Here is a 25207-nt window from a genome sequence, read left to right on the forward strand (position 1 = left end):
TTTCATTTTCAGTTCTGACTCCATACACTTTGGACGGTCGGTGTCGTCGTCGTCGCCAGTATCAGCGATTGACAATATTGAGCAAAAGCGTGTACTCCACTCTGCGCAGCTGCTGTATAAGTATATATTTTGCAACACACTTTGCGATCCTGGCCTATACACATTACATATCCTACTTACCTGTACTTTATATATACCCTCTGGTATACCTAACGCAGTCAGTGTGTTCATAATTGTCAGATCGACTGAGTCTCGGTATAATATATACAAGTAACTCACGCACTCATTGGTAGGTAGTATACGGGGCAAAACGAGCAGGTTGTACGTCGAACAGTCAGTGCGGATTGACGGATGACGAACAGCAACCACCGCTCGTACGGGGACAGGAGTAGCCTATACTCCCACGCACACTTGCCTTAACCTAAGCCGAGTCGCGGAACAACTCGTGGTGGTGTATATATACAGAGCGGACTGGTGCAGCAGCAACCGGAGCGAGAGCACACTGCAGGCGTCAGGCGTTATTAAATTAAACCGGTCGTGTCCGTTTGTAACGGGCTCGCGTGTGTGTACCTGTACGCGCGTGGACCAGGAGGTGCAGTGTATAGGCTCGACGAGGATGCTACTGGCGGAGGGACACGGTGGCAACAGCAGCGATGAGGAGGTCGGCCCTTCCGCGGAGCACGGGGTACAGCTCGACGGTATGAGTAGGGGGCACCTGCAGGCGCGAGCCTAATAGAGCTCCAAGACGACGGGTGCAGGAGAGCCGCGCCCCCCTGGCAGCTCGAGGTCCTCGGGCAGCGGGAGCGGGGCCGTGACGGGCACCAGCGGGAGCGTGGGCGCGAGGAGTCCGGGAGGACATGCAGGGAGCGGGCCGACACCGGCAACATGGCCGCAGGAGCCGCCGCGCGTCAGATGCTCGACTTCCTGAGTAAGCGCAAGTACCGGCGACGGAAAGCGGCGGGCCTGTCCCGGACTCGGCACCACCACCTCCTCCTCGGGGTACTCGTATGTTGGGTGGCGTCGTTGCCCCGTGCCCCGGCCCTCGAGGCCCCGAATAACGGCGCGGTGCTGCCGGGGACGGCCGTCGGTGGCCTGTCTGCCGTCTACAACGGCTCGACCTGCGACCTCGACACCTGCCTCAATGGCAGCTGCGTCAACGGTAGCTGCGTCTGCCGCGAGGGCTGGCAGGGCCCTAGCTGCCAGTACTGCGCCAGCAAAGTCCGGTGAGAATCTATACCTCCTTGTTCCTTCTTTTGATCTTCGTCGTCGTTTGGCCACTGTGTCATTGTACTCTTTATTTGTCTGTTTGTTTATTGAAAGCCACCAGCACGTGACATGCGATCGCATGGTACATGCTTACATGCTAAAACTGATTTATAATCAAATTTTATGGCCCCTTGTTACTTTTTGCACTTTCCAACAAAAAAATTAAAAAAAAATAAACATCACGATATTACTTACCATTTGTTATTGTTTCTCACTCGGCCTACATTGAGATCTAATGAAAATATTTGTATGTATTACCAATAATAAACTCGGATGTTCTGTGTACAAATTCGATTGATTTTACTGTATTGCTTGGGTTGGTTTATCGTGTTTTAATATTTATTTCCTTGCATTGGGAAATCAATTTTTAAATGTTATAAGTATTACAAAGGTTACAGGGTATATTAAAACTTTGACATTAATTTGAATTTGACGTTAATTTTTTTTTTTTTTTTTTTTTGTACCGTTGAGTGTTTTTAAAACGTGTGTTTTGATTTGTTTCCTATCGGAAAAATATTTCATGACATTGAGATGTTGTGTTTATTGGTTGTAGCTGTGCCTTTTTTTTATCACTTTGCTGCCACAATCGCGTAAAAGCATAATTTTTACATGTTTTTCGTACATGAACGAATCCAATATATTCTTTTTGAAGTATTATGAAAATTACTTGATACATATAAAATTCGATGATATCATTTGACGATATTTTTTACATTTATACGAGCTCCGACAATTTTTTTTTCTGCGCATTATCTTTCGCCAAATTTTATCCTGATCAAAGCCTTTATATCTCACATCACCTCTGAAAGGCGCTTAACAGAAAAAATGTAGCGATATGAATGGGTTGCTTCGAGGAACAAAGTTAATAAAAAAAGATAAAACGAACATTTTTGAGGATAATGCGCTTAACTTAATCTGCAGAAATGGGAAAAATATCATTGATACGTAAAGGTACGCATTTTTTTTTTTCCAAGCTCTTGCATACACAAGTAGGTGGACAGACAGATAGTAAACATATAGCGATCGCTGTGCTAGTTGGGTCGCGCGCAAAGTGTGCTCGAGAATTATATGTATTAGTACATAATAGAGTCTCAGTCACAGACTGCGCGTATATATTATGTGCAACGTGTCAGAAAAGGCCCAAGGCAGACGACCATCTTTCGTCATGTCAAACCAATGAGTACCTACTTATCTCGATAAGGTGTGAAACCCAAGTTTGATCGGACCCCTGGTTCAGGGAGATTGTTTAAGGCTCATTTTTTCTTCCGAAGCCACTTAACATCTCACAAGTAGATTAATATTGAAACAAATGGAGTTCAGCAATAATGTATTGATGAAAAAATTCATAGTCGGAAGATAAACGTTTTGACATCGTATAAAAATTTCATCCGTTGAGTTTGCCGTGTACGTGTAAAGCGCCCGTTAACGGTAAATCGGTCATCCCGTAATACCGATCATCGCATCTGTCCACTCTATACCTGTAGCGTCGCGACGAGACATTTTTAAAGCGTATAGTTTCCAGCTGCGTGTTGAATCAGGAAAAAACGTCTGGTGGGTAATGAGACCGAACGAAGAAAAAAAAAAAACTATGTCGCTTCGTGTGATTCCGTTAAAGTCTTTAACAAATCTCTGGTGAAACAACCAATGATTTTATTCTTCTTTTGTTTAAAATTTTGGTGCTTTTACGAGGTAAACTTCTTCGGCGAAAAGTGCCAAGTTACAACTTCCTTTATCAACACCTACATATTTTCGCCCACGATTTCACGAAGGCCCGAGTTGAATGCAAATCGAGAGAATAAAACTTTTCTTTTCAAAACGTTCCGACACCATCTACAGAATTAGTCATCCCCCGCGGTTACTCGATCCTCGGTAAAGTTTATATTGAACGCGGTTCTTTCTCTTATTTTTGCCACGTTTTGCTCTTTGATGTAAGTACTTGATACATGTACCACGAAACAAAAGCTATAGGTATAACACTTTTATTCTCATTTCACGTAATAACTAATTTCATCAGCGCAAATTCACTCGCGCAATAATACATCACATTTTATTACCCAAAGAGCTGCAATAACGTTTATAACGATCAATTTCTAAAAAATAGGAGCTAGGTACAATTAGTATAAATAAATGCATTTCTCATAACATTATTATTATTAGATAATGACTATTGTATAAATTACGCTGTAGAGTTGAATAATTGAGGTGTATCGCGATAATACGTTATGGATATGCGCATACGTACGTGCATGTATGCCCCAATTGATTTTACATAATCGGATGGTTTCGCTTTTTCTCGCGCTGATCTTTTGGGTAGTCAAAAAACAGCTGACCACCCAAAGTGCGTTACTTTGTTAACAAAAATTCCAACCAACAAATACTATCCTCTCATAAGAGTGCCCAGTCGAATCAACAACAATAAAAGAGCTGTGGCGCAAGAGAGCGATAAATAAAAGAAGCAAAATACGCCGGAGAAGAATAAATGGGTTCCGTGCATTGCTTATATATCATACCAGTGCAGAGTCACTGCATCGGTATACACCCGCCCTCCCTCTCACACAGAGAGAGAGAGAGAGAGAGTTGCCCTGGAAGCGGCTAATTAATCCGACACCCTTGACGAGTCGTTGGAAGCAAGCAGAAATACAAATCGTCGTCTCGAAGCTCCTGCTCGCGAGGCGCGACCTCCTTGCCCCTCGTGTCGTATACACCGAAGCCCATATTATTACCTACACAGAACAGCAATTACGTGCAGTTGCTCTCCAGTCTACCGACGAGAGTTCGAACTCAACTCTGCACGCGTAATTACGTAACCGCGTTAATAACGCCAATCGCGTCGAGTTTATTAGCTCCTGACGGGTGTTTGGTGCGTTTGCGTGCTATATTTGAGTTTTTAGGACCCATACTTTTTTTTTCTTAACTGAATAGGTTTAATAATATGTAAAAAAAAAAAACAAAAAAACAAACAGTGAGCAAGGAATATTGTCTAATTGGCTGTGTCGTTTAATGGTGTTGTCCACAGATTGTCGGAGCAGTCGGGCAGCATACACGACGGAGTGGGCAATTACACGACGAACGTCAAGTGCTCGTGGTTGATCGAGAGCAGCCCCAACTCGACGATTCGCATGCACATCGAGGAATTCGCGACGGAGTGCGGCTGGGACCACCTGTACATATTCGACGGCGACGGGGTCGAGGCGCCCCTGCTCGGTGTCTTCAACGGGCTCATGCACAAGGACGATTACCACATAAGACGGGTGCCGGAAGTGACCGCCCGCTCGGGCAGTGCCCTCCTCCACTTTTACTCGGACGTCGCTTACAACATGAGCGGCTTCAATATCACTTACAAGATCAACGCCTGTCCCAGCAGGTATTGTGTTACCCTTTGCTTTTTTCTTTTTCCTTCCCCGTCCCTACAGTATTTAGATACACATATATAATATATACTGATGGTGCACCTTTGAATCTCAGTTTTCACTTTTGCTAAAGGAGCAGCCGTCCCCGGTGTCATCTGGCCTACCTATACAAGCGTCCATACTTTTTTTTTTTTTTTTTTCCAACTATCTTTAATTCCCACGCGTTTGGAAACGAAAAAGTGCTCGGTTGATGTCAAAACGATCTCCCGGTGTAAATGCATGGAAGGTGTGTCCATCGGAGTTGGCAAAAAAAGCGGGGCGCTGAGATTTGCATGGCGCGGCTCCGTGTAGCTAACGTACATGTATATACACGCGGCAGCTCTCTTACGGAGTCAATCAAATTCATCTGCTCCCTCCCGAGCTGCTCGTTGATCCGGCCGGCCGGGGAGTAAATTATCAACGAGGGGCGCATCTCCTCTGTACCCACGTACCTACTTACCCATGCGCGCACTTGTGTTACTGTCTGCGTTTTTTTTTTTTTTTTTTTTTCTCAAATAAGCATTCAGTCGTGAAAAAAATTGTTAATCAACGTGCCGAGCTTTTTTGCTGCCACTTTTGACGTATGCTTACGTAAACGCAGAGGTGAGAGCAACAGTTCTTTGAGCTATGCGTGACAAACGATCTTCATTAAATTTCGTCTTTCGAGCGGCTCAGCGCCTCGTTCGATTTGTCAAACGGTAAAACGAAATGAAAAACCTACTAAGATCTAATCCGTTTCATAAGTCAAACGGTCTATGTTGTTCGTTACATTTGTATTAAATTCATACGATTCGTTTAAATTTTAGCGATTAATTTCCATGCGCGCTTGGGTCTCGTGAAACAACCTTTTAAACTTAACGAGATTTTCCAAGGTTCGGTGAAAGTTAAAACGAGGATTCGTTGCAGCTTGATCGCATCACGTACAAACGGAATGTAGCAGTACGACTGTTTTGAGTGAAATTATTCATGAAAATACTGAGAAATTATCAGTGAAAAGTACCGTTTTTGGAGTAATGGGGGGACCAACGAGCATCATGAATTTTCCATGGGCAATCAAAAATTGGAGGGTAAAAAATATTTTCCATTTTTGTTGATTACACTCGTCAATTCGCTTAAAAGATGATTTCGCATTGGTACCGCTTGATTGTAAATCTTTGTACTCCCACCACGTGATCTAAAACAAGATGTGTGTAAAAAATGTTTACACGTATGATAAAATTTATGAACAATTAATTTTACAAAGTCTATGCCGTGTATTTCACAACATTTTTTCCGAGGATTTGTCTCCGAGTGTACATTTACACACAAAGCATCGTCGTAACGGTACTTTCGACCGACTTTTCTCAAAACAAGTTATTATGTATCACGCACCCGTTGAAGTAGGCGAAATCATCCATAATATGTACTCGCGTCCGAGTATGAGGCAACTCATCGCGACAATTTCCAATTGAAAAGTTAGTTTGCACAGGTACTAATATTGCACGCCCAAAACAAAAATATCCATGCTTATGAGCGAGTTATGAAGCTCTCGTGCTCCGATATGCAGTTCAGCACACTATTTCACGGCAAACGAAGTGGCCATAAACTCTAGGAGACAGATAAAAATAATCTTGGCGGTCCTCGAGCGAAGAATCGAGCAAACAGCGTTAAATCTAGGCTCGGTTGGAGCCGGGAGCAATAAAAACGAGAGCATGGCAAAACCACGTGTGTCCGCGTGACGAGCAAACGCCAATAAAGCAACGCGCCGCGTATCTAATGTACAAGTATTAGGTACTTACCGGGAAAAAAAAGAGAGAAAAAAACAAAAAAAGATACCAGGACGAAATGAGTTTTGCGCATCGTCGTACAGTAGTTGTCTCGTTTTCTCGCCCAAAGAGTATAAGTATAGGCGAGGAAGAAAAAGAGAGGAATCAATGCGCGGGTTGCAAGGCTGGTGCTTCTTTCTCGTATTACTTACTCTCTCTCTCTCTCTCTTTCCGCGTCTCCCTCCCTCCGAGTATACGTACATTACACGTATAGGTATAAGGTAAGGGTAAGAATAAGTTGCCGCAGGCCTTTTGAGTTTACTGACACTTGGCCGAGCGCAATATATTTATATATACCTACTCTGTCTGACTCATGAGCCGTGCAACAATAACAGAGTCTCAAGCATATACATTATATACGTACCGTTTAGTACGTATATGTTATACCCCACTTGCTAACAATTCGCTAACGATCCTTTGTAAGGAGACGCGATTCTAAAACAGGCTCGAGCTAACTCGTACTCAGGAGTGGTCGATCGTTAACTTTTCTGCCACTGCGAGTACAGTAATTGTCATTTTCGGTCCATCCTCATTCATCAACGACAATGAAAGGACTTTTGATTATTTATTCTGCTAACATAATTACCTGTATGGTTCATGGGCACGAAGGCAAGTAGCTTTTGTTTTATGGAACCTTACGAGCAAAAAGTAGGAAATTTTTCTGTCCGTTAAGTTGAGTTCTTGATGTAGCAAAACTGTCGATTGAGCGTCCAACATCGTCAGATGTGCGATAACGAAGGTGTTTACTTCATTGGCCACGGTTTTCCTACCGGAGACAAAAAAAAAAAAATATTGTACAAAGCAATTTACGAGCTGCAAAAGTTTAATTATTTTCGTTCCCTGTATTAGGGACTCGAGGGTCGACTGTTCGGGTCATGGGGTGTGCATCGGTGGTGAGTGCACGTGCGACGCCACGTGGATGGGTGAAGCTTGCGACGTGGCCATCTGTCCCAAAAACTGCTCGGCGCACCAGCACCAGGGCCAGTGCAACCACGAGTGGCACCGGTGCGACTGCAACAAAGGGTTCAAAGGTAAGTCACACTCAGAAAAAGCGCCTTTTTTTTTTTTTTCTTCGCGCTCTGCGCTATATAACGATCCCCCGTTATGTTGCATTCTCGCTATGCGCTTATACCGATCCAACAGTCGCGCTTGCATTTCCTCGGTGGGAGAGACCTCCTCGGCGAGTCGAGGCAAATTCAAAGTATATTTGTCAGGGGCATTGCACCTTGTTCGAGTTTCCAACTGTGCGGAGCTTTTAATCGGTCGAAACGAATTTTTTTTTCAACATTTTCATTGATGCTTAGTTTAATGATTTATTCTTTCAAACTTTGAAAATTGCTTTTTACATTTTTGACATGTTTTTTTAACGAAATCATAATTTTTATGTCATTTGAGAAATATATGACAATGAAAATCAAACGAAAAATCGATCCGGAATCTAGAGTTAGTAAAATTTTGATAGAAAGGGCAATTCAATTATTTTTACGATTTGTTTGTGTAATACTTTATTTAAGATTTTTAGATTTTACACGAGCGGTGGATAAATTCTTTTTCTGTAAAATTTCATTCCGAGAACTCTCACGACATGCGACAATTGAGGAAATTGCGTTACGAATTACAGTAAACGCATAACTAATTTAGTGACACTTGAAACATTTTGAAAATAAAAAACAATAAGTATAAATATACTTCTTGAGAAGTTTAAGACCGATTTACTGGCAGCAGTTTTTTTAAAGTTCATTAAGTTGTTTATTTGTTGGAGATTTCACCTTACGTGGCGAGCAAACATGATATAAAGATTTTTCGTGCTAAAAATAGATTCCTTTACTATATAAAATATAGATGCAACAAAAATTTATTACAAGTCATTGGAAAAGAAGTTGAAATAAAAAAAAAATCAGGAAATCGAGACAAAACAGAAAATTTTTTTTACAACCCGCATCAATCAAATAATGCACGTACACCGAGCAGATACGTATATAATAAGAGGCTGCAGCATCTTCGGACAAGTATATCCTCGCGAGAAACACGTGAGGCAGCAGTTTTCTTGGGATGTTTTTTCAGTGCTCGTAAATTATGCCACGTTACGTCGTCGCGGACTCCAGGGAACTGTACTGCGCGTCCAACTTTTTTTTATAAAACATATACATCAACTTGCACGTATACAACATATATACACACCTTCTTACACCAACCCTCCCGCATGATGCTCCCTGATTCAAGTGTTGCGCCTGTGTACATAATTTAGCCATGTAGATGGAGCCACTCTGTTTTCCCTCGTTCCCATTTCGACTCCTTTTTTCCCCTCTTTCTTCAATGTCCAACTTTTTTTACCACGCCCTCGCGTGCCGAGCTTCAAGTATTGCCTTAAGAAACGTCAAGTTTATCAAAGCACAATACACGCGCCCCGAGTTTCAAGATTGAGCCGACGGAGATGCTTAACACTTTTAAATGGCCCCCAACGGTTGGGAATTAGAAGCACGTGAGGGACGTCGTCGCTTGTTTATCATTGGATAGCTTGAAAAAAAAGAAAAATGGCCAAACCCGAGTACACACTTGAATGTTTCTATGTATAGGCGCCGACTGCAACCAGACGAGCGAGCAGGGTTTTTGGGAGGCCATCAACTACCTGGAGCTCCCGCCCGAGGGCTCGGCGAGCCATTGCGCCGTAGTCTGGCACGATTCGCTGTACATAGTCGGCGGGGAGAGCTTCCACCGAGCCAAGATGATCTACGTGTACGATTACAACGGCAACGTGTGGGAGACGCCCCACGTGACGGGCCACAGGCCCCAGGCGAGGTACGGCCACTCGTGCGTGCTCTACGGCGACAAGATCTACATGTACGGCGGCGTCATCGAGAGCTCGGGGGTCACCAACGAGGTGTGGGCCTTTGACGTATCGTCCAAGCTCTGGGAGAACGTCACCGTACACGACAACTGCTACAACAAAACCATGTGCGGACCCCTCAAGGTATATGTTATATGTACACCCATTATACGTGTAATATTTGCAATGCGTTTCATCGTCGATGTTCGTGTTGGATTGTCATCCGTCAGGTCGCTGGGCACTCGGCCAACATCGTCCGGGGCCACAACTCCAAGGAGAAGATGGTGGTTATATTCGGACACTCGCCGCAGTACGGCTACCTGAACAACGTCCAAGAATACTACTTTGGCGCCCGAGAGTGGCAGATAGTCGAGACGTCCGGTTTCCCGGTGAAGGGTGGCTACGGGCACAGCTCGGCCTACGATCCTCTGACCAACCACATCTACGTGTACGGGGGCTACGTGTCCGAGTCCCAGGTGACGCAAGTGTTGACCAATCGTTTGTACGCGTACCGGCCGAACAAGCGCGAATGGCGTCTCCTAACGGCCGCGCCCTCGGCACGTTTCTTCCACACGGCCGCGTTCGTCAGTCCCGGTCTTATGCTCGTCTTCGGCGGCAACACCCACAACGACACGCTGCACTCGTACGGGGCAAGGTGCTACTCGGCCGACACCATCGCCTACGACGTGGTCTGCGACTCTTGGAGGCAGTACACCGTGCCCAAGGAGATGGCCGATCTGTCGAGGTACGGGCACAGCGCCACCGTCTTTGGACCCTCCATGTACATATACGGCGGCTTCGACGGCCAAATGCTCTCCGACACGCTCAAGTGAGTCCATAAGGGCACAAGGTTTATTACTGACACTCACAAGAACACTGTGATCCACTGTGTTTTTTGTCCGTAGGTATACGCCGGGCGATTGCGAGCACCTGAGAAACCACAGCCAATGCCTTAGCTCGCGAGTTGGTCTGAAGTGCGCGTGGGACAAGAAACGGGGCAACTGTTTGGCCGCCACCAGCATACCAACGGGGGTTCTGCTGTCCGGTAACACGCACGACGACAAGTACATGCTCTGCGTGGACGAGACCCCACCACGCGGCATGACCTCGCACAAGGAGCTGTGCAAGCTCCTTACGGATTGCGCCGCCTGTCTCTCAACGTCCTACAAGTGCGTCTGGTGCGGTAAAAGCTGCTCCCACGAGATTTGCCGGAACATTGCCAACGCCCCTTCCCTGAGGCCCGTTGATACCTTGGACATGTGCGACCCACACAGCGGCGTCGAGTGTTACCAGTTGCACACTTGTCAAGCTTGCTCGAGCAATCCGAATTGCATATGGTCGTGGTCCAACGGGCCCGACAGGTGCAAGCCTCTCTCCGAAATTGCCATTGTAAGTACTCTGGGGCGTTTGCTTGTACAATTCATGGAAACGGGTGATAAGTAACATGGTGGCTGATGTTAAAACAAATAAATAAAGCGAAATTCCGACAAATATGTGTTCAAGGCGAGCGCGAACAATACGATACAACCGCAGCGGTCGCTGGTGGACATTTGCCGGAGCCCGTGCGTCGAGTACACCTCGTGTCGCAACTGCACCGAGACCGAGTGCATTTGGTGCCAGAACACGGAAAGATGCGTCGACAAGAATGCCTACCCGGCGAGCTTTCCCTACGGCCAGTGCCGCGAGTGGACGACCACCCACGACAAGTGTCGCTCCACTCGGGCCAGCAACGAGTGGTGCAGCGCTCACAACTCCTGCTCGAGTTGCAGAGCCGACCCGGATTGCGGCTGGTGCGACGACGGCTCGGGCACCGGGCGGGGCAAGTGCTTGCCGGGTGGCGCTAAACAACCCAGCTACCGGAGTCCCGAGAGGTGCCCTCTCAGACGCTGGTATTTCACCGAGTGTCCACGTGAGTATCAACTTGTATATACATATGCAAATGGGAGTTTGGTCTCCAAGTGGACATTTTTTTTTTTTTTTTTTTTTCATTTCGCAGCTTGTCAATGCAACGGACACAGCACGTGCTACCCCAACAGCAACGAGTGCATCCAGCCCTGCGGGAATTTGACGCAAGGTGCCCACTGTGAAAAATGCAAGCCTGGCTATTATGGAAGTCCGCTTAACGGAGCCACTTGTCAACGTGAGTATGAATAATAAAGTTCGCAAAATCTTTGGAAAAAAAGTCAACCCAACGACTCTCCATTTCATTGTTTGTGCAGCTTGCTCGTGCAACGACCAAGGAACGAATTGTACCAGTGAAACTGGTAAATGTTTCTGTACAACGAAAGGTATAATAGGCGACCACTGCGAGCGATGTGACGTCAGTGGACTGTATCACGGCGATCCTACGAATAAGGGATCGTGTTTTTGTACGTTTTTTTTTTTTTTTTCTCTACCCATGCACATGTCCCGGGACGCAAATTAATGATTTGAAGAAAATCACCAGCCCAAAAACATTTTATTTTTCAGATGATTTGGCCATCGATTATCAATTTACGTTTAATTTGAGTAAAAAAGAGGACCGCCACTACCGAGCGATAAACTTCAAAAATTCTCCCTCCAAGCAGGACGTCGACGCTGATTTCTCGATAACGTGTTCCGTAATTGCAAAAATGAACATAACGGTGAAAAAATCCAACGGCTTGGAAAAACCGTTGTTACTGGGAGCCAATTGCACGAATTTAACGTACAAGCATCGCTTCAGCAAAACCGATTATCATTTTGGTAACGAGGACAACATCACGCACACGACGTTTTACGTGTACGTGTACGACTTTCATCCTCCTTTGTGGATTCAGATCTCGTTTTCGCAGTATTCCAAATTAAATTTGCAGCAATTTTTCATAACGTTTTCCACGTGAGTATCCAGCATTATTTTAAATCATATAGGTAGAGTAAATTAGGTAGAAACATTGCAATGTTGCCACAGGTGCTTCCTCGCTTTATTGCTGATAGCAGCGATTCTCTGGAAAGTCAAACAAAAGTACGACATGTACAGAAGAAGACAGCGGCTTTTTGTAGAAATGGAGCAGATGGCTAGCCGTGCCTTCAGCCAAGTGCTCGTGGAAATCGAGAGGCGAGAATTTTACGTGACGGAAGCCGACGGATGTGACGCGGAAGTGAATAATACTCGCAAAAAGAAGAAGAAAAAGGTTTGTCCCTTTGTCGTTAGAGCATCGTGGGGTAGAGTCACTTGACAAATTCGCTTTGATTGGCTTTCAGGACGCTCCGAGCCCGATAGCTCTAGAACCCTGCTGCGGCAACCGAGCGGCGGTTCTTTCGTTACTAGTCAGGCTGCCGACTGGGGGCGAGCCTTACACACCAGCCGGCCAGAGCGCGGGTCTCGCGGTCGCCTCGGCCCTCGTGACCTTGGGGAGTCCGCGCAGGCCCTCCCAGGAGCTGACCATCAAAGAGCCCAAAAAACCCAGAAAATCGAGTAGTCAGCATCCAGAGTCGACGTGCATTTAATGCTAGTCCCTAACGGCTAGCAAACGACAAAAACAGTATGCCCATACGTGGGAGCGCGCGTTTGTGTGCGTGTGTGTGAGAGTGAGACAAAGCTTGGTCAAACAAGCTGTGCTATGCATTATAGGGTCAAAGTATCGAGTTTGATACTTCCCGATTCGTTACTGCAATCGAGACATCCGCAACACAGAGTCGGAGCAATCGAAAGAGTCTTGTTTCGGCTGAACAAGCTCACGCTGAGCTAACTTTTTTTTTAAATATGCCGAGTTGGAAATCCATCTACGCTTAGTAAGCTTTTAGGACTCCCGCGAGTAAAACTGACAAAAGGAAAAGGGAAAGATCACATTTTTTTTTTTAATTTGAAAAAAAAATCTTTGTATATATGAAGCTCTCCAGTTTTCTTAGTGTATATGAAAACTCAAATCTCAGAAGCAAAGACTAATTTTTCTAAACGGAAGGAAAAAGAGTGAGCGATAGAGGGAGACGAGAATAAAAAGCATTTTTTATTGCATAGGCCTTTAAAACATACTCATCGAACATTCTTATATCGACAAGAAACTCTTTCGTCATTTTTGGTTCTTCAGCAACTCTCGAGTTCTCCTTCGCACATTCTTGTTATCTTTTATTTCCTAATTTTTGTGTCTTCGCTTACCTCAAATTACAAAGACTGAATACTAGTGCAGTTGTCGAATTTATTTGATGAAATGCACTAAAAATAGCAATTTATTTCGAGTGATGCGTAATACTTGATTTAGGTAAGTATAAGTACAAATATTATTCCGCAAAAATAAAGCATTTCACAATTTTTTTTTCTTTCTACTTTATTTACCACTGCATACCGCGAAGGAGAAAAGCCAAATGAAGATTCGTACAAATAATGAAAAATTACGAGGAAAGCCCAACGAAAGAGATTGTACAGTTTTGTATATATCGTTAATAAAATGGACACTTAGATGTTAAGAGCAGGTTTTTTTTGAGTATGTAATTATGCGAGTCGTAAAAATCTCAAGATTCAAGTTTTCAAATAAAATGATTGACCATTCGAAAGTTAATTGTGCTTCATCGAGTTGTAAAAAGTTACATGATTCTCTGCCAAGTTAAAATTATGTAATGAAGCATTAGAAAAAAAAATAAGCGTGATTAGATAAATAGTTGAAAATATTATTTGAATGAATGGGTCTGAAAAATGACTAGTGTATCATGATAGTTGTAATTTTACATAATAATTGTAAATTTATAGATCTGCAATACGTGTTTTGTTTTGTTTATAAACATCGAATCAAATCCAAACTTGTAAATAAAGTTATTCTTTTGAGCTAAAAAAAATGTAAACATTAATTCTATTTAAAGAAAAATAGTTATTTTGCTAATAATGCATGAAGAAATAATCTTAAGTAAATATTATATTATCTTCTTTATATAGGTTTAAATAAAAAAAAAATTTTTCTTTCAGATAATTCAGATCAAATTAACATTCTAGTCTACACAAGGGAAATGGATAATGTATCTGTAGTAGGATGAATTTTCTAAGTTGTATATCTAAAATTATAAAAAAAGCAATTTACCGTAAAAACATTCATTATATAAATTTTAGTATTTTTCTCATGATCTTGACAAATGATACTCGTGCAAAAATTTCGAACAAACATATTTTTTTATTTTTGTGTTTTGTCGCGTCACGAGATCTGCATTTTTAATTTGCAGACACGTTTTGACGTTAGCAGCTATCAAAAATATAATATTTTGGTGTCATTATGTATACTTTGTTTTAAAAGTAATTCACTAATAAGCTTCCAAAAAAGTTGTAATATTAAGCAACTGATCTCGTGACGTTTATGTTTTTTTGTATTTATTTGGTTAAATTTTTAAATGCTTAATTGTAGCTTCTGTCACTCATGATCTGATCCACCGCATCAATTAAATAAAATAATATTTTAAGACAAAAAAAAATCAAGGTTTGAAATAGTTCTTTTTTTTTAAAAAAAAAGATGGGCATTTTTGGCCGAAAAAATTAGTAAAATTTTTTTAAATACATGTAAAATGAAACGAAAACTTGGCTGTATTTTTATGCTGGTAAAATAAATAGAACTATATGGTTGGGTGTATAAAGAAAGTTGTATGAGCATTGAAAATACACTGTATTGTAAAATAAAATAAAGAAAATATTGTTTAAATAAAATGTTTAATTGCATTTTCGGTACACAGGGTTTTTTATACTATGTGAGATATATCTTTCAACCTAAAAAGTTGTAGACTTATATATTACGATGTGAATACAAATATAATCCAAGTGCCAGTCGCATCTATCAGGGACTTACTGATGAAGTGTGCATTAAACATAAAACTATTATTTTACTATGATTACTTTTCCTTTGAAAAACCTTTTTATATAGAATATTTATATATTATAGTATAATGTTTTATCAAGATCTTCAAAATTATCTTGAATCACCACTTATAAACAAGTGCTCTCAATTATCCGTTATTTTGTGATAACAATGACTGCAATCGGTAGCATGTTTATTTAAATTTTTGCATTTAAGCCACAAAAACAAAAATTGATAAGATTTCATGGAGAAATCGTGTCAATTTTTTACCATAAGGAACTTTTGTATTTATTATATACATTTACATTCTCTTACATTTCAAAGTCATGATTGCAGTATAGTTTATGTAGCAAAGAGTCGTCTTGCTTCTTCGCTTTGGTTTGGTTGCACAATTTTATAACAAATTATAGAATGAAAGAATAAAAAATATAACCAAAAATTTAACAAAATTCCAAACTTAGTTTTCCTAACAGTATAGACTGATCTTCGATAAATGTCTATTCCAACATAGTGCAACAGGTTGCGATTGTTAAACCATCAGTATTACCTCATCTCTGCTTGAGCATTCAAGACTTCCTGAAAGTCAACTTCACATTTTCCGACATCCGGAAGGCTGAGTCTTGCAAGTTCCTCCTCTGTGAGGGGTCTACTCTCGATTTTATGGTCATCGTGAATGTGCAGTACGAGTATGGACATGGTGTGGTATATTTTTCCACAAAGTGCACAAGCAAAGGATGTCTTGTCTTCAGATTCCAAGCAATGAGCATAGTCCTTGTGCGTGACAAAAGTTTTTTTATGAAGAGCCATGTGTTTTTCATGGTCAACGGCTAAAATAAACTCATAAGAACAAATCTGACAATACAGATAATGTTTTTCATATCTTGTGTGCGATCTTAATCTATGTACACTATCGTAAGTCTTTTCACAGACTGGACATTTCAAACATACGTGGTTTTGTAAAGCTTCATCTGTATCAAACAGACCAGAACAATATTTGCACTGAGATATTTTCTTTTCATTACAGGAATGTTTAAACCAATGCTTCTGTAACTGGTGATACAAATCAAAACCAAGTCTGCAGTATATACAAATGAATCTGCCCCATCTATCTCTTTTCACTGTAAGGTTCATTGCTAATTCGGAGATCTCAGAATGTTTCTTGAAATAATTTTTTCGAGTCAAATTAATGTTACAGATTTCACACTGATCTTGATGTATATTCAAATGATCAAAAATAGTGCTAGCATCTTCGTTATTATATTTGCAAAAAACACAGACATAACTATCACCGGGCTTGCGCAGATGACAGGACACATGTTTTTCAAATGTGCATGCCTTAAAGAACAATGCTGTGCAAGCAGGACACTTGACATATGGTTTTCCAGATTCTGTATACTGCAAAGTCAGAGTTGGAAAGCTCTTGACCCAATTTCCAAGATCTTTCTGATCACTGGTGTCTGCAGTCGATGAGGCAAAATCACTGAAGTCTATGGTCATCAGAGGATCATTAAATTCATTTTTTTCCTCTTTTACCATTCTAACTGTAGTAGCAGTAGAACTGGTTGCCTCTATGGTGGGCAGAGTAGCAGTAGTTTGGGTATCAATTTTGTGTAGCAAAATGACTTTCTTTTGAATCTTTTTATCATTGTCTGCAGTGGTAATCTCTGCATTCAAAAGTTCCTCACCAGTTAAGCCCTGAGCGTCAGGCTCCAGTAAGGTTATTATAACATACTTGTTGCTGTTGCTGGCGTCCATGCACGGAATGGTCATTGTCTGGCAGTCCTGCTCCGTGATGGTGGCCTGCTCAAAGGTTACCTCCGTCGTGCCGAGAGCAGCTTCGTGATCCTCTGGTTTGTAAGGGACAGGCATGAGTTCGTGTATCTGCATCATCGTGTCGTCCTTCTCCTCTACGTTTGTCAAAAGAGCCTTCTTCTGGACTTTTTCGTGCTTGATTTTTTTCCTACCTTTTGCGCGTTTCTTCTCTGTCAGAGTCAGCATTTTTAATGACAGCGATCAACAATAGATGGCCGATGTAAGATTTCTTGACACTCAGACGCCGAAAATCTATACGGATGAACAAAAATATACCAAATGTATTGTTAAATAATCATCTTAATCAAAAAATATCAAGATAAAAGAGTAAAAAGTTGAAGTTACCCAGCGCAAGTATATGACCATGTCCCAAGCTTCGACTCCGGCTGGCGATCAATTATGTATACACATAGGCAAGGTATTGCGGGTTGCGAGCTTGCGAGAGTAGCTCATATATATATATTTGCCAAATATTTTTCTGTATAATATATAACCTATAAGTACTATATAATATCTGTACAGTACAGAAATTGGCGAGGGAGTTTGTTGGTTTGCCCCCTTCTTTACGACTTTACGATTACGAATATATTTTATCGCTACATATATCTATACTTACAATGCAAAATATGTATACAGACCAAACCATACATAGAGGCCATCAACGATGACTGTACCTTATACATGTATATGATGTGTACTTATATACTCATACCTATATCAGTCCTATCACCACACAATATTCACAGCCGATGAGAGCCGATTTGGCTTTTTTTCGCGCACAAGAAATAAATTAAATGTTACATCTAAATAAATTGACTATAATTTACCTATCAAATGAAAATGATCGAGAGACTCGAGGAGGGAGGACGCTGTACTTGAAAATTTATGCTGCTGCCGTGCTATAGGTATTGGCTATAGGTACCAGCACTACACTCTATACTCCTCATACTGTCACACTGTCTATAACCGAAACAAAACAAAATACGTGTCGTTTCCTATTAAGTATTATTTGCTGTGCTTCGATCTTCGATGCTATTGGCTATTGGCTATACCTGTATCTAGTAGGCGTGTTTATATACACTATTGTGAGCACTTTACATAATGTACCATTAGGAGCAGCGAGGCGCCGTATATAAAAAATAAATGATACAAGTCTATAAAAAACTGCGACTGCAAGACTACTTGCGGAAATATATTCAGTGACGCAGTTACAACGTTACAACGTTATAATGTCAGCTAAGGTAAAACGCCCAATACTTGGACAAAACTGAAATTCAGACCGATACTTGGACAGTGGAAAATCAGTCATTGTAGCAAATAAAAAAGAGATATTTTAAAAAACGTAATAGATTAATATTGCTATGATTATTATTGATGATATACTTGAATTTTTAAAAAAATTTCAGCAACATTTAATACATGCGAATGATTCTAAATTTCACCGTAGGCGCCATAAGACTGCGATAATTTTTCTCCGTTTTCTATGATTTTGATAATAGGTAATGCTCGTTAAAATTAATCCAATGCATTTGTATAAATGCTGTATGGTATTATTTTACAACTTTTACATTAATTAACAATATTTCTAATGTAATCGTGGACAAAAAAAATTTTTATAATGTAAAATTAGCTGTCCAAGTACACCTCACGATTTCGTAGTAGTTGGACAGACGTGGAGCTCTTGTCCAACTTCAGGTCATAGGCACAAAAACGTCGTAGCCAGTACATGGACATACAATCAAAGTTGTTTACCTTTTAACGTAGTTAATCTTTTATGCGAATTTTTTAAACAAAAGTGTATAAAAAGTGAAGTACTTTGTAGAAAAAAAACACTTTACTAATCAGTTTTGTTGTTAAGGGGTGCACCGCTTTAAGAAAATTGTTTTTTCAACATTTTTAAAAGTTAACCTCCAATTCACTGTAAATACAGATGAAGTATGGGTTCTGAAAAGAGGAAAAATGTTTTTAAAAAAATATAAAATAATGAAAAAGAACAAAAGTGGAGGTCATACAACAAAAACAAAAAAGAAAAGTAAGAAAAATTATAGTCTTATTAAAAATAAATCTTAAATAACAAAATTAAAAAAAAAACAGTAAAATTGGTTTTACACTATCTCACTGATAGAATAATTGAAAAAACTGAGTACCGAGGTGAGAGCTTAATTGAGTTGGATAATTCGTTTGCTATTGAAGAGATGCAGTTCCTTCTAAAGAAAATTCAAATCAAGAAGGAGAAGTGCGATTCCTCACAATTGAAAATGTTGAAAATCAAAATGCACCCTGAGGGATTTATCTTGCATTTAATAAATTATTTTTGGAAAAAAGATTAATAATTTTACTTACGAATTTTACGTAATAAATTTGTTATTATTTATCCCCTTCGTTAACATTTTTTCGTTATAAGGTATTTATCTAAATACATACTTTAGTTTTAATAAGTACTTGTGCCTTATCGTAATTTATACAACTGTAAAATCGTTTAAGTTAGTATTGTCCAAGTACTGCTTTCCAACTTGTCCAAGTACTGCAGCATTGTCCAACTTTTGGTTTTCAAGGTTGTCCAACTACTACGACAGTCGAGAATGATTGTCCAACTACTCCGATAAGTTGACATGTTTTAAAATGTACGATAACTATTATTTAAGAGCTATTTTAAAACATTTTTTGTGTGTTATATAATCCTAAGGCATCCTAATTACAAGTAATTATTTAAAAAATATGGAAGTATTGCACATTAACTTCGGAATATGAGCGTTAAAATTAGTTTCGAAAAATCTGTCCAAGTATTGGGCGTTTTACCTTATAGTGTTTATACTTTAATTGGATGAGTATACACATATATGTGAAATTAATGGTGTGTCGTGTGTGGCGCTCTGGCGCTAGTGGATAAGTTTTCCTCTTCCACGTATATATATATACTATGCCATCAATGCCATGTCCAAATGTCTAACAATAATAAATTACAACAAACGGGCACACAAATACCTGAGGCACGATGCATCAATGCACGATATACTTATCATCGATTCGCGATATTTTGTAATTTTCGTGAGTCACACGAGTTCAATACATCTGACTTACAGTGTAGATATTATAATTTACCGATTAATCGAAACTACGTAATTGATTATGCTGTCAATAAGCTGTCATATATATTTTATTAGCCTCCAGTGTAAGCACAATGTTAATAAAGCGCCCTCAAACGAGGAACTGAAATATTATGTGTGTACATTCGTCTACACATACATAATTAAATGTTGGCTATATACATAGATATAATAATATCATTCTAAGCAATACCAATTTTATAACTCTCTTTTTAATTAATTATATATTCGTCAGCTTACAAAATATTAGGAACCTGAATTATTAACTGTTGGTAGAAGAAGTATGTTTTCTTTTCCTACCCTACTTATCGTAAGTTTTGAAAAGCCCAGCAGACCCATGCACTCCAGCTCTGCGAACTCCACGAGCAACTTGCTAATTTCGACTTAAAAAAAATACCCAAAACTGTGGAATCGTTAGCAACGTTTGCAACCGCTTTGTAAAAAACTGTCGGATCAAGCAGTTTTGCAAAAAAAAATAAATTTGATACCGTCGTGCGAGAGACATAAAAAGTATCTCATCCACCCTTTGTAGTGTGTCTATACTATCAAAATTGATATCGATCGTTTGCAATTTAATTGTCGTTTATGTTGAACAGTTGCAAATTGTCATATTTTTATGTATAGCAGGTAAAATAATTATTTTTGTCGAATGTGGAATGTGCGATTTTTTCTCAATACAATAATACATAATACGTATTGCTGCGCATGCGCCGTGTATACAGTTCCACCAGCGATGGGATATAGTTATTATAGTTCCGGCCAGATTTGGGAATTCTCTAGGACCCAACCTCTCTGACGTGGGAAATCACTAGATCAAAAAAAAATAGTACCGAAGGTGACGCGCAAGATTCAAATAAGGTCCAATAACACAAGCATCCATCACCTGATGACCCGGGGCGCTTACTGGCCACTCTTTTAAATAAATAATTATTAACAAATAACACAAGCGCCTATCACCTAATGACCCGGGGTACTTACTGGCTACTATTGAATAATAAGTTATCAAGTAATTACAAGAGCGCCAATTAAAAAGATCTTTGTTGTACTAGATAGGCAATCAAAATAAATTGTGATATGTTTAATATGTTATCGATCAACTTTTTATCATTTAATAGTGTTGCAAACAAGTGTCCTGGATCATCAGGAAGAAGGTGCTTGACATACTTATGAATAATTATTTATTCACTAGATTTGCAATCAGCGCCCCAGGTAATACGGTGATAGGCGCTTGTGTTATTTATTAATAATTATTTATTTAACAGTGTTGCCAGTAAGCGCCCTGGGTCATCAGGTGATAGGCGCTTGTGTTATTTACTAATAATTATTTATTTAACAGAGTTGCCAGTAAGCGCCCCGGGTCAATAGGTGATAGGCGCTTGTGTTATTTATTAATAACTGTTTATTTAAAAGAGTGGCCAGTAAGCGCCCCGGGTCATCAGGTGATAGGTGCTTGTGTTATTTATTAATAACTGTTTATTTAAAAGAGTGGCCAGTAAGCGCCCCGGGTCATCAAGTGATAGGCGCTTGTGTTATTTATTAATAATTGTTTATTTAAAAGAGTGGCCAGTAAGCGCCCTGGGTCATCAGGTGATGGATGCTTGTGTTATTGGACCTTATTTGAATCTCGCGCGTCACCTTTGGTACTATTTTTTTTTTGATCTAGTGATTTCCCACGTCAGAGAGGTTGGGTCCTAGAGAATTCCCAAATCTGGCCGGAACTATAATAACTATATCCCATCGCTGGTGGAACTGTATACACGGCGCATGCGCAGCAATACGTATTATGTATTATTGTATTGAGAAAAAATCGCACATTCCACATTCGACAAAAATAATTATTTTACCTGCTATACATAAAAATATGACAATTTGCAACTGTTCAACATAAACGACAATTAAATTGCAAACGATCGATATCAATTTTGATAGTATAGACACACTACAAAGGGTGGATGAGATACTTTTTATGTCTCTCGCACGACGGTATCAAATTTATTTTTTTTTGCAAAACTGCTTGATCCGACAGTTTTTTACAAAGCGGTTGCAAACGTTGCTAACGATTCCACAGTTTTGGGTATTTTTTTTAAGTCGAAATTAGCAAGTTGCTCGTGGAGTTCGCAGAGCTATGCACTCCTTACGCACTTCTCATGCAATTACTAAATTGCGGAAGAAGTGCACGGGTCTGCTTCTTAAAACCCACGATGTGCTATTAGGGTATCTGTACAGAGTATTAATTCATCATAGTTATCAGTTTCATGAAATTTTTATTGATCAAAACCATGAAAAATTTTCTTCGAAGTAACAAAATTTGAAACCTCTGTCTTATGAATAATATTTTAATGATTATTGGATTAAAATCGAGAATGTAAAAAGATTATTAATATTCGTCATCGCTTAAACTACATTGTGGGACATTATCTTTGTTTTTTTTTTCTTAAAATTATAAGTTTATGTGCGTCAAAACAGTGCGCGTTTTTACTATCTGTTGAAAAAAAAAATTTTTTGATTCGCTTGATTGCATCGCTTCCATCGCGAGCGCAGCTTTTTCAAATAACCATGATGATAATCAAATTAATCGTACAGTTAAACACCAAGTACTTTCTCAATGGAATAGCGTTGAATCGGAATAAAAATTAAAATGCATGTAAACTGTGTTTCTTTTTTTTTTTTTTTTTTTTTTCCATACAATCGAATTCCTGAGTTAAAAATGTTGGATTTCCTGTAGGCGCCATAAAAATGTGAAGTACTTAGTTTATAAAAGTACCATTCAAACACGCCAATAATTAAATTAAAAATTTTAGCCACAAGGAAGGGTCACTTTTTATTCATTTCAATGGTTGTCCGTGAAATAATCTATATCTTTCAACGTATTATTTGGAAAACTGTTGTTGGGTGACATTTTAATAAAAAAAGTATTCGAAAAATATCTTCCACATCTGAAATTTTTTTCTCATAATCAGGGAAATCTCGTTCTACATAACTATCCCCTTGCACCGCGGGGGGTGCGATCTTTGGATCCCACCCAATTTTTCCTTAGCGAACGATTATTTTTATCAGACTGCATGATTAGTAAAATCTTATATGACGATAAAAAACAAAATAAAATTTAATTACAATAACATGTCCGCACCTGTGTATATGCGGAGGTACAGCATGAGGATGAGGAAACAATTAATATTTTATATATATATGTGTTTAAAATTTTAATCAACTTTTCTCACGCATGTATCATAAAAAATTTTGTGACCACTTGCGCAGTTACTTTATCCTTCGTATGTGCTATACATACTCGCGTAAACAACTGTGCAGCGAAAAATTGATTCTCGATCATTATAGTGAAAAGTTACAGTTTTTCACGACTATGTATACATATACAAGTTTTGAGGATTTCAGAAAACTACACGATTCGACTAATTTATGTTTTAAAGAAAATTGACAATCGTCGTATATTTTTTAACATTTTATTTATTATAATTATAATTAGACGTGCAGTTATGATAATTATTGATAATGATAATATACTTAACTAGCTTATTAAGTCTATAAACGAAGTGCTTGGAGCCCACATCAATTTCTTATGTCGTTTGTAAGTACTGGATAGATAATTACGTTAGACATAGCACTCATTTTACAATAAAAATAAATTTTTAATACCAACGTTGAGCGGATGTGACACAAAAAAACATCATTTTCATGTTGATTAGTTTAAAAAAATGTAAATCTTAATCCGCAAAGTATATTTTATTATAAGCGTGGCCTACGCAGACAATAGTGCATTAAATTACTTATTTCATACCCTTGTGGTAAAGGACTACGAGTTACCTCGTTGTTCGGTAAATCAAAGTTCATTAGGAACATTTAAAAAAATATCTTTTTTTTCGAAAAAAGTGAGGGCTCACAACAAACACACAGTATTTTTATAATTGATATCTTTACTTTCATATTGACAAGTTGTCCAAATTCTGTCGAACAAAATTATAATTTGTTTTTCATTTTTAGCGAAACTACTGAACCGGTTTGGAGTTTAACCCGGGATCATTTTTTTTTTTCTCATTTCTTACACCCAACACTCCTTATTTAATGTAAAAAAAAAAAAAAAAAATTTAATAAGATCCGACAGAATATTGCAAAATAAGGACGAAGGTGGTGGGAGGAGAGGAATTAGCCGTGTGTTCGTGCCATCCTGACATACTCCTGACGTGTTATATGGCGCGGGTGGGGTGGGTTATTGATTGCGTGACGTCAGTGTTGCCCACGCGCGCGACAGATTATACAAAGGGGAAGGCGAACTTTTACCTCCTCCGCAGGTGGTCGCGGATATTTTGGGCAATGTCAATGCACATTGTACGTACTTACCAGTTTTATTTAAAAAATTTTTTTTTGTATTGTTTTATACGCACGTACTGATGCATAGAATGTACTTTTAATTAATTATTTTCATAGTGCTGATTGAGCATCGCGATTGTATTGTTTTTCCCCGACAAATGCGATATTTTTAGATGAAATTTATACAATTTGTACTCGAATAACAACAAAACCAATGAAAAATTTATTCATGCCATTACGCAAGCGAATATAACGTAGTACTACGGAAATTGCAGCTGCAGTGTGTAGCACTATGTAAGTATAGAGGTGAGTGGCGCGTAATACAACTTACTCCCCGTATATTGCGGTGCAAAATAAAATGCAGGGTTGAGGGGGGGAATCCACAAGATCAGAGGAGGTATGATAGATACATACATGTATACGCTGCAGTGGAAGCGTAATTCTATATATTGTCATGGGTATATAGGTACATGTATGGGTAATATGGTATGTGTGTGTATATGCGCTACTCCTCGAAACGGGATCCTTGGGGTCTCTTTCGTTTTGTCCCTTTCTTGATGTCTGCCAGAAAGGGTCTGTTATACGCACGTCTATGTATTACATGCACACATTGTGTATCTGGCGAGGCGAGGGGAGGCATCGGAAAAAGAAAGAAAGAGAGAGCGGCTCGGTTCTCTCCCCCCAGGTGCAAATGAACCCTATAAACCGTCGTTCCCTCTCGCCGAATACGACAGATTTTTATTTCGACGTCGCGTTTATTTGCTCGATTTCATTTTTGCTTATTCAAAATCCATTTCTTATTTAATATTTTCTATTTTTATTAAATACACAAATTTAGGGTTGTAAACGATTAAGGTGAACAACCGCAGTCTGCACATGATTG

General features: G+C 39.6%; 2 protein-coding genes across 2 annotated transcripts; one reads left to right on the top strand and one right to left on the bottom strand.

Moving 5' to 3' along the window:
• The first annotated feature begins 145 nt into the window (after window positions 1-145).
• dsd (attractin-like protein dsd) lies at window positions 146-13110 on the top strand. The gene is made up of 12 exons (XM_014351221.3): window positions 146-1223; window positions 4283-4630; window positions 7310-7491; window positions 9037-9431; window positions 9518-10116; window positions 10193-10676; window positions 10791-11196; window positions 11284-11427; window positions 11507-11656; window positions 11757-12144; window positions 12217-12439; window positions 12510-13110. Exons 1-12 carry the CDS (start codon window positions 886-888, stop codon window positions 12753-12755), a joined length of 3903 nt encoding a protein of 1300 aa, XP_014206707.2. The 5' UTR covers window positions 146-885; the 3' UTR covers window positions 12756-13110.
• A 1805-nt stretch (window positions 13111-14915) lies between these two features.
• On the bottom strand, window positions 14916-18087 carry LOC106638191 (uncharacterized). Its single transcript, XM_014351255.2, has 2 exons — window positions 17237-18087; window positions 14916-17143 (listed from the first exon to the last, which is right to left on the bottom strand). Exon 2 carries the CDS (start codon window positions 17075-17077, stop codon window positions 15623-15625), a length of 1455 nt encoding a protein of 484 aa, XP_014206741.2. The 5' UTR covers window positions 17078-17143; window positions 17237-18087; the 3' UTR covers window positions 14916-15622.
• Window positions 18088-25207: the final 7120 nt, after the last annotated feature.

Source organism: Copidosoma floridanum, unplaced genomic scaffold (assembly GCF_036245765.1).
Source record: "Copidosoma floridanum isolate Cflo_tuat_1 unplaced genomic scaffold, Cflo_Japanese_pri ptg000014l, whole genome shotgun sequence".
Taxonomy (NCBI): Eukaryota; Metazoa; Arthropoda; class Insecta; order Hymenoptera; family Encyrtidae; genus Copidosoma; species Copidosoma floridanum.

Bases quoted from the DNA above. Each gene is read 5' to 3' on its own strand.
- dsd (XM_014351221.3), top strand. From the start codon at position 886: ATGGCCGCAGGAGCCGCCGCGCGTCAGATGCTCGACTTCCTGAGTAAG. The intron at 10,117-10,192 runs GTGAGTCCATAA...TTTTGTCCGTAG, and splicing joins ATGCTCTCCGACACGCTCAA to GTATACGCCGGGCGATTGCG. The intron at 11,657-11,756 runs GTACGTTTTTTT...TTTATTTTTCAG, and splicing joins GAATAAGGGATCGTGTTTTT to ATGATTTGGCCATCGATTAT.
- LOC106638191 (XM_014351255.2), bottom strand. From the start codon at position 17,077: ATGCTGACTCTGACAGAGAAGAAACGCGCAAAAGGTAGGAAAAAAATC.